At 47.4% G+C, this 10250-nt stretch overlaps 1 protein-coding gene across 1 annotated transcript in view; it reads left to right on the top strand.

Moving 5' to 3' along the window:
- Positions 1-1011: 1011 nt before the first annotated feature.
- FGF2 (fibroblast growth factor 2) overlaps positions 1012-10250 on the top strand; it is a 25568-nt gene continuing 16329 nt past the window's right edge. The window contains exon 1 of the mRNA XM_027741638.2: positions 1012-1394. Within this exon, the coding sequence (XP_027597439.1) occupies positions 1217-1394 (178 nt within the window). The 5' untranslated portion in view covers positions 1012-1216. The remainder of the gene's footprint in view (positions 1395-10250) is intronic.

The following is a 10250-nucleotide window of genomic DNA, read 5'->3' as shown; positions in this document are numbered from 1 at the left end:
TAAGCCTCTGGAGTGAGGGTGTGGGAAGCGCTGTAATTGTCGCCCACTCTGGTAAAGAATTACAGTTTATGGCTCTCGAGCGGTCAGGGCTGGGAAGGGAAGGGAAGTGAACCGGCAACAAAATTCCTTTACGTACATGTTAGCGAAGAGAATGTTACAAACTGCGTAAGCTGGACGGAGCGTCTGCCCTGGCGTTGGGCTGTTCCCAAGGGTTGCTGTGTATTGGCCTTCTGAAGTGAAAAGACCAGTGATAGCAGTCCCAGTTGCGATCATCCAGGGATGCTCAGGCTGCCTTTGAAGTTAGAGAGCTTCCCAAGGTCCACCTGCTGCTAGACCGGAGATTCAGGGCACAAAGCACAGATTTAGAAACATATCTCTTCATCCCGTTTTGTTGCCAGCCCCAAGCACAAAGTGCATTCGATGGGTCACTACACTTTATAAATTGTGTGCACATTTGTTTTATCACCAGTGTGATAAAGGCCAGTGCAGAAGACCAGTGCCGGAATTTTCACATGTTGCCCTTTGCTGACTATCAGTTTGCCGCTGTTGGGTGCGAGGAGAACTAGTTTCTGGTAAATACAGTGAAGTGACACGGTTGCCACGTGTATTTATTTTGACAGGTCAACCCCTGTATCGCTATATCGTGATTTAAACAATTTAGTCTGATGCAGAGGCCACAAAACTTCTGGTCTAAAGTAACTGTCGGGTTACTTTATTTGTAACGCCGCAGGAGAAGATGTCCGACCTCGCCCGTGGCACGTTCGCTGCATCCCGGGAGCGATGCTCGGGGCAGCGCCGAGCGGAGCCCCGCCGGGGGTCCTGGCCCCAAGACGTGCCCTGGTCCCTGGGCGCTCCCCCGGGGCCGCGGGCCCGGCCGTGCCGGGCTCAGGGAGCGGCCCCGGCGCGGCGCGGGGGCGGTCGGGGGCGGGGCGGCGGCGGGGGCAGCCCCGGTGCCGCCGGGGAGCCCGTCCCGGCGTGCGCGGCTCCGCTGCCCGTCCTGCCTCCCGCTCCGCTGCCCGTCCTGCCTCCCGCTCCGCTGCCCGGCGGCGCCTCGCGCGGCTCCCGCGGAACGGAGCGGGCGGGACCAGGCGGGACGGGATCCCCGGCGGGGCTCGGTGCGAGGCTGGACGGCCGGGGCAGGGGCCGGGGCCGGCCGGCGCTGGCGGCGGGGGGCGGCGGGGGCCCGGCGCGGCGCGGGGCCGGCGGGGCGCGGCGCATGGCCGGGGCGGCGGCGGGGGGCATCGCCACCCTGCCCGACGACGGCGGCGGCGGCGCCTTCCCCCCCGGGCACTTCAAGGACCCCAAGCGCCTCTACTGCAAGAACGGCGGCTTCTTCCTGCGCATCAACCCCGACGGGAAGGTGGACGGCGTCCGCGAGAAGAGCGACCCGCACAGTGAGTGTGTCCCGGCACCGCCGCTCTCGGGGCTGGGGCGGGCGGGCGGCTCCGAGCCCGGGCAGCGGGGCTGCGAGAGGGGCCGCGCCTCGGCCGCCGGCCCGCCCTGCCGGAGCCTCGGCAGCGAGCCTTGCTGGGGAAGCGCCCGTAAAAATGTCTCGTGTGTGAATAAACGCGTGTGTGCGCCGAGGTACAGAGCGAACTCACACGCACGTACCGCGCCGGCTGGGATGTCCCGGCGAGAAGCCTCGCTGGCCGCTCCGCCTTCAACCTGCCGGGTACAGAGCTCGTCCGGCGCACAGAGGTTCGCTTCTGTGCTCAGAGGTGTCTGAGTTTGTTTGCGTGGCCCTTAAAGGGGTGTAATGGCACTTGACCGCTTCACAAGGCGGCGGTGAATGCGTGAGATGCGTCAAGGTAGAAAGGAGGTGGTTCTTTCTTCCAGCGCGGGGAAGTGCTCGTGAATAGGAGTACTTTTACAGGCGTACAAGTACTCTTAGGAACAAAGGTGTAAATCTGTCCAGGGAAGCAGGATTTATAACGAAGTGCTGTCAGAACACCTTTTTTTTGTCTTAAAATGTTGCATGTTGTGATTTTTTTAAAAATTTAATTTAGGATGTCTTAAATACAGATAAAACTTAGGCATTCCAGCAACAGCAGTTTTTCCCTCCATCCCTGATCTCTGGGGGGAGGAAGAGGCTCCTGAGCTGGAAACATAGGTTGAGTGTTTGGTGTGGTCTGAGGGTCTGTGCCCGGTGCCCGCTCTCTGACAGCCGGGCTTGCAAGGAGCATGTGGCAGGTCGCTGTCACAAACACAGGCTGCTCCTCGTCCCAAGAACAAAATGCCTTTTGCAGACCTCAGTTTTGAAAGTATTCAGTATGGAGGGTTTGTGGATGTAACGGTGAGGTTTTGATGTGCCCATGAGGCATTTCCTCCAAAGCAGGTACAGGGAGCTGCTGCATAGCCTGTCTGTCAGATTGTCCCAGTGCAATTCCTGGTTTGAGAGAATTTATTACTGTTCAAAGTGTGCAGGGCCTGCCTGCAGGCACTTGGCATGAAGAGCAGGTGAAATACCTTACTGTGATCCTTCATGGGCTTTGCACCTGTGCTCTGAAGTGATGGATGCAGGGACCAGGCAAAAGTCAGAGGACAAAGATGAGAAGGAAGTGAGGAGACAGACCAAAGATTCTTAATATTAGTTTTCACTCTGGACATTCACCATTTGCAAAACAATTGTTTTTTCCCAATAATTCCAAAGAAATCCTGTAACAGAGCATTCACAAATAACAATATTGCCAAGCTGGGCTTCAGTCTGAGGCTGTTCTATTTTGTGACTCTTTGATAGAAATACTGTACATATGATGGGCTGAAAATACATGTGGAACTGTATATTTTGGGAAAGCTTAGCATCCTTTATTAGACCAACAAGTATTCTTAGGAAAAGCTGTAGGAAGCTTTCAGACTTGGTCCTACGTGTTTGCATTTCACCCTTTCTCACATACTGGCTTAAAGGGAAGCTTAGTCAAGCTTGTGTCAGTAGTAACAAAGGAAGTTTGTTGCCAATATAATGCAGTAAATGACTGAGTGTGGATTGTGAGGCGCTGATGCCTAAAGCAAAGTGTTGATTCACCACCACAGAGGTGAGTGGCTTGTGTTTTACGCAGACCCCTCGGTTACTGCGCCGGATCGAGTCTCTGCTGGAAAGGGCACAGGGATATATTCATATTGCTTCAGCCTTCTGTATTTGGGAGATGTGGGAATGAATCCTTACAGGAAAAAAGTCTCATTAGTTCATCAGACATGTCACCTCACCCCCAGAAGTAGCTGTGAAAATATGCTGGAAATGTGCAGGGAGATGGTGTTGAGGACGTTCAAGACTGAAGGTGGGTCCCAGACATTGCCATGGATATTGGGTTCTTGCCTCATTCCCTAATTTTGCTTTTTGTGGTGGAAAATGCCAGATAGTGGTGCATGTTGTTCTGTGCTCACTTGGCTGGGCCAGGCTGCCTTGAGTGGAGGCGATGTTTATTGCTGCCATTTTTTTCATCACAGAGCTCCCCCATGATCATCTCGTCCCCCCTGCCTTTTCTTATTATTCTGTCAGGAAAACTAACACTAGTTTTACATTCTTGAGTCTGTCTAATGTTGTGTTTTCTCTTATCAATGCTAAAATTTTTAACTGACTTCTCATGCTACTTTTCTAGTAGTGAATTCTGTATGAAAATCTTTCTAGTTTTGGTGGTACTGCCTTATTCTTTCACGTTTCTGTTTTGCTCTATAGCTTTATTTTTGCTGTCATTTCTTTCGGGCTCTCCCTTTAGTCTCTGTACTTTTCCTTCCCTGTCTCTTCAGTACTATCTGATCACTAGTATTCTTTCCCCTTTCCTTTGGCACTTGTGTCTCTGAGGCTCCTCTCTCTTTTGACCTTTTTCCCTCTTGAATGAATGGTGCCAACAGGTAAAGGAAAACCTGAGTTGTAAATGGGTGATGTGGCCTCTGCCCTGTGCTGCAGCAACTCAGACGCTCCAGAGCTCCTTGGGTACCCTCAGCTTGGCACTCTCTGCCAGCTGCAGAAAACCCCTTTGTTTAAAAAGAGCAGTTTGTAAATGTGGAAGGCTGGTGGGATTTGCTTCCAACAAGCCCACCTGGGCACAGGAGCGCTGCCGTGCCTGAGCTACTGCCATGCTCTCCTTTTCTCATTATCAGACAGCTCTTGGCTTGTTACTTTCTCTTTTTTCCTTTTTTTCCCACTTTTTTTTTTTTCCCCTTTTTCCTGGAAAAACTCTAGTTCTGAGAATCAGAAAATAATCAGTGCTCGAAGCGTCAGCGAGGCGCGTTGGTGCGGCACCGCATGGTTCACATCCTCAGCATCCTTGCTGTAAACACGTCACTCTGCTGCACTCTGACCCGCTGAGTGCTGCTCTGGGGAAGTCCCCGTGAAATCTCCTGGTATGCCTGGCTGGCATGGCAGATGGCAATAAATCCTGGACAACGTGGGGAGACTTTTAAATAAGGAAATTAGCAATGAAAATATTCACCTCGACTAACTCGCGGTCATTTTTTGAGTTAAGCTAAAGGGTTTTGTAAGATGGTTTTGAGGAAAGAAATGCGATGGCTGCAGAGAATTTGGTTTAGAAATAATTAAAACACAGTTGGGAGAGATGCTTGTGGTAGCTGCTATTTTTATGAATTAATTGTACAAAATGGCATTTCACTAGCATGTAATCCATTTTACTTTTAAAGGAAGTTCTTATTTTAGAAGGCAAATTACTACCTCCTTATGTTTCAGACCAAAGTTTAATACTATAAACAAATTTTCATGATCCACGTCCTTTTTTGGTGGCCCCTTTCTGCCTCTTGCACTCAGGGATGGCTTGTTTGTAATACATGTCTGGTTCGTGTCCTGGCACTGAGAGTTTTGACTGTTTCACACTCACCTCGTTCACCTTCGTTTATTCCTAATTGCATCGTTAATGAAATTAGGAATGGAAGTTGGCATCCACTGGAATTGGAATCGTGTGATTCACGCAGGACAATACGTCCTACATGGTCGATGTTGCCACATCAGATGTGCATGGTGCAGTGACTTCAGTGAAGTGCCCCTTTGGACACACTCGGGGGACTCTGTTCCCAGTTTTTTTCCCTTGAAGAGGTAGTTTGAGACAAACAAGAAACAGAAGGCGCTTTCTGAGAGTTTTGTTGTTTAAAGCAAAACAAAAAACAGGGCTGTTTTGTTGTTGTTGTTGATCAACAACTTCTGCTTTATGCAGAAGACTTACAAAGAACACAGTGTTTTTGGAAAGGCTTTTAGAAACTCTCCAGAGGTGTTTCCCTCAAAGAGGCTACAGTGCCAGCGAAGGGGAAAAGCATGGGGAATGGAAAGGGAACGCTTATCCATACATTCAGAAAATGTCTAATAGCACAGCTGGTTCCCTTCACAGTTTCCCTCACTGAGGAATGGTTGGCATTTATATATTTCCATAATTTCTCAAGCAGCTTTGCTTCATGATGAGCATAAACTAAGACTGTGTCCAAGGAATCCCGAGCCATTCTCATCCACTCCTTAACGAGGTGACAAGGTTCCAGCCTCTCGCTCAGATTCAGCAGTGTGAGCTGAATCAACCCTGCATATGTCTGAAATACCTTCTTTCTGCTCAGTACCTGGCTCCTCTTTCTGTAGAAAATGTAAAATAGGGTAATACTGATCCAGGAAAATTTCTTCTTAAGGAAGTTCCTTTCATAAGTCGTTGTTAATGTTAAGATTTTGACTTGTCTCTTAGACAACATTTAAATGGCTACTCTCTAAATATTTTGAAAAGACTCTATTGAAAGTATAGGCCGACTTTCAGAGAGCTCAGTCAAGACAGTAGAAATCTGACTGTTGCTCATGCGGTGGAAGAAAACTGAGGGGGGTCCTCAGAAAGAAAAGGTTGAGAAACGTCAGGAAGTGTTTTAGTATGTTCAGTGCCTGGTGTTTAGGTTTTTATAGGTGCATAAGTTGTTTGGGAGTTGGAAGACTATGAACATTTGGTGTCCCACAGATGTGGCCGGAGGTGTTGACAGGGTACCCACCCTGTTCCAAATCTTAGCACTAGGCGAGAGGTGACTTTTCTTTAAAAAAACCCTGCCCCTAAATGTTCAAATCTTCTGCCCAAGTCCTTCTGAAAATAGACTCTTTTTGCATTGCTTTTGATCTGTTGCACAGACCTTCACTGCCTTGCCAAGTACTAACTCTTTGTGACACAGTCAGCACAGAAATTCCTCCCAGCTCTGGGGTGTAGCTGGTTTTAGGGAATGAGGTAGCAGAGACCCCTCGTGCAAAAAAGTTGAGGATAGGCTTCCTTTGCTTCCTTTGTCATAGAAACCATCATGTCTTCTTGTCTGTCATCGTGTCTGCTAATCCTCTGTCCCAGATCTTACTGAGTCTTGCCCACCCCGAAGGTGTGTGACCAAGTAGCGGGTGCACTCTGAAGATGGATCAAGACAATCCGAGATGTCTCTGGTGGGCCATGAACCGTCCTGTCTCTCCCAGCTGTTTTCCACCCAGTTTGGACAGGGCTGTTGGGAGAGGGGAAGGTTCCCAGGGCACCACCACCGACAGGTACACTAGAGGGCAGGATTTAGCCCGTAAATTGTCTCTCAGGCTTTAGAAATCGGGAGCGCTTTTAAGTACTTCCATGGCTTTGTTTGCAGAAAATGATAGTCCAACACCTCTTAGCCATTGCCGAGTAAGACAAATATAGATAGCAAATACAGCTAACATGGAGTGAGGTTAGGTGGCTGCTGTTGGTTTTTATTTGGTTCATAAATGCTTGAAATTTGTGCAGCTGATTCTAAGAAAAGGTTTATCCTGTGGTAGAGTCACACTGAAAAGCATTTTACAGAAAATGAGCTATTTTAGTAATTTTTTTTAAGATATGTTTTCTTTTGACAGGATGAGACTGAATTGCAGTTAGTCAAAACCTGTGGGTTTGGGGTTTTGGGGTTTTCTTTCTTTCTTTTTTTTTTAAGTGTGTTTTGGTGATACTACTGTGGAGTTTTCAGAGTTATTCAGATTCATCTGGTGGTAGAAAAGCAGCTTCAGGTTCTGTGTTCTGTAATGAAAGCAAGAGAGGTATCAAGTGCACAGACAGCTGAAAAGGCAAGAAGAGGTGTAGCACTGATTTCAGCAGTAGAATTAACAGTTAGAGGGTTTGAAAGATGCTTGGAGAGAAACCCCAGAAAAATGCCCCCTTCTTGTGTTCAGTTTCCACAGAATACATTATACGGGTTCCTGTTCCAAGGCAGTTCTTTGGGCAGAATTCTGTTTAATTGCCCTTTAATTAATAAATGTCTCAACCTGAATTTTAAATCATAATCTCAGTAACACTTTGCTTAGGTAAAATTTTTCCAACTCTTTGGATTACATTTATGGCAAGCAGTTTTAAAAAATAATTATTTGGTTACTATGGTTTTTAGCACCTTTGGGAGCGTTGCCTTGGGATCACTGGCCATCTTTTTCAGGATACTGGAGAGGTTGTACTGAACCGGTTAATAACCCTAGAATTAATTAATGGTGCTATTTGACTGTCAGTGGCAGCGTGTTTAGTGCAATTATGCAATAAACCCAAAACAGACTATGTAACCCTAATGCAAGCCAGAGAATGCTCAAGTTACTGCTACTGAAGAACTTATATGTATAAAATCTGTGAATTGATTACTCATCTATACCAAGCAGTACTTGAAATGTTTATGGCATGATTTTTGAAGCCTAAAAGCTGGTAACGGGATAGTGTTTCATTCCTGATGGGGAATTAATTGCCTTTGCTTTTGTTAGTACCTGTTTTAGACTGTGCGTTTCAAAATAAAGCAACTCTCTCATCTTCTGTCATTTTCAGTAGTGTGTATTGTGACCATATGTGCATGAACTTGTTTTCCTGTCTGCGTCTTCTGCTGCCTCCAGACTTGTCAATAAAAATGCTAGGAGGGTGGCTCTCTGGAGTGCTGGTGGCATTTTAGTGTTACTATCTTACGTAGTTTTTTGTTTCTTCAGGGTAGGGCCAGATTTTGACTGGAGCCTGATATGATGGGCTGAAAATATAAATGAGATGATGTCTGCAAAGCTGGGTGGAGGTTGTCTTGCACAAACTGTCGTGGTGCACTGCTGGTGCTGTGTGAACCCGTCACTCGTGTTTGATTTCCAGAGGTTGAAACCGCATGGCTCGAGGGATTCCATGGAGAAGGATACTGAGGGTACCGGGAAACGGCAAAGTAGCACCAGACTCTATGGTCATTTGCAGTGGCAGTGTGGTGAAATTGTGCTCTTGTATTGCAGAGCTTGTTGACTTCTCTCTTACCTTCTGATCAGATTTCACCAGATCTCATAAACCCGCAATCACCAGGATTCCAGCTGGAATGCGCAAGTCACGAAATCCCGACAGCCGCGGCTGTGGGATACTGCATGGTGGTATGTGTTGTAAGAGCAAGGATAGATGTCAGTTGTGATACAGCCTGCAAGTATTTGCAGTCTTTTTCCTGGCTCTTTCCTTCCTGCTCTCAGGCTGACCCCCGATGCGTGCCAGTGTGTTTTGTCAGACATTCTGTGGAATGGAGGGACACGGACTGTCACCTGCGTTTCATTTCAGGTTGGAATAGTCATTTTGGGACCATATTACAAAGAATGTTGATACAGGCCCACAGCTCTGGGAAGACCAGTAGTGAGTCCGACATTTCTGGATCTAGAGAACCACACCTGTAGAGCAGCTCTGTGCAGTTGCTCCACTAGGACCTGTTGGCAACAGAGATGAATACAAAAATGGGAGCATGTTTTAGTGTGGAGAAGCAGCCACTGAGGACCATGTAGGGGCTCTCATGTCTGTTTAGAAGTCACCTAGGGAATCCTGCTGTACAGACTCGTTAGGCTGAACTGTTTTTGGGAAATAGTACATGGATTCAGTTCACTGGGTTTCTCCACCTCTGACGGAGCAGTTGGGATGAACAGCTGAACGTGCTCCTGGCCATGCCTCCGAGTGTGTAAATAGGAAGGATTCATTTAGTGGTTTTGCAGATGTTTACAGACCTCACTATGGATGTTTTACTGACAGTAATGTAGTTCATCCAGGAAAACTGAAGAAAAAGATGTACAGTGCTCCTGTCCTTAGAAATGCAGGAATTCCTCAAAGCTGAAGAGGGCTGCAGTGATCAAGGTCTCATAACGTGGATCAAGATTGTCTGTGGGATTCTATATTAGGAGAAAACACTTCTAGGAGTGAGAGATGGCTGCATGCTGATTTGATGTGGTGTAAGTCAGGGCAGTGTGATTGCCAGTGCTTGTAGCTGTCATACTTCAGGAGCATGTTCTTCCAGTGATCTCTGGAGCAGTGTGGATATTGAAAAACCATCACACAGATTCAAACCAGCATAGTGAGCACATAGTGACCACTGCTTCTGGCCGAAGCAGCAGGGACTGAAGTAGCCTCTTCCAAGCTACAGATTCCGAGGTCTCTCTTTTGTTGTCAGCAAAGTGTTCATGTCCATTCTTAGCATGGTTTGAAAGCATTCAAAATAAGCAGGGAGAGTTGGAAGCTGGGGAAGTGACTGCAGCCTGATCCCTCTCTCTGTGGTTCTGCAGACCAAAGTTTTGGCTCCCCAGTACAGGCTGGGTCCCACAATGTATTCTGCCTCCTCACAGTGACCATAGGGGGGTGTAAAATTAAGGATTGTTACCCAGTTAGTACTATGCATTTTGTTTTCAGTTAAGGAATTTGGTTTCTTTCAAAGAACAGCTCTTCACTCACTCAAGGCTGCATTCAAAAGCAAATTAGAGCCTTTTTGTGAAGACTGATTCATTACTATGCTGGGTCAGCAGCGATTGACAGCTCTTGTCCTTCATTGCAGGTCATGCTGTTCCCCTGTGGATGCATTATTTAAAGGTCAGCAAAGGGTGGTTACACAGCTTGATGGAAGGGGATGAAATAGATGGAGGATGAAGTAAGTCTCTGGGCTTAATGTTGCATTTGCATTGCTCTTGCAGTAAAGGAGATGGGCAGGCACCAGTGGAATACTGTGTGCATTTTGATTGGGGTTTTTTGTTGTCTTTTTGCAAAAGTATTTATTAAAGACTTAAGTGATTAATTCAGTTTCATTGGTATTAGAGATGGGGGAAATGCAGACCCAGCATGTCTCAACCTTTTGGCCAGATTAAGAGCAATCAGCTCTAAAGGGCAACTTAATTAACAGGAGCTCCTCCTTGTCAGGTTGTTCCTTCTTCCTGCTGGTGTCTGCTGTGCCATCTCCCTGGCACCCCGTGTGCCTGACACAGTTCCTCTTTCTCCACTGTGCTTCAGACTCTCTTGAAATCCAATTTGCTGATGATTCTT

Source organism: Pipra filicauda, unplaced genomic scaffold (assembly GCF_003945595.2).
Source record: "Pipra filicauda isolate LSUMZ 115617 unplaced genomic scaffold, ASM394559v2 scaffold136_size1984543_pilon, whole genome shotgun sequence".
In the NCBI taxonomy this organism is placed as follows: Eukaryota; Metazoa; Chordata; class Aves; order Passeriformes; family Pipridae; genus Pipra; species Pipra filicauda.
Note: the sequence above shows the minus strand (reverse complement) of the source record. Positions and strands in the feature narration are given on the sequence as shown.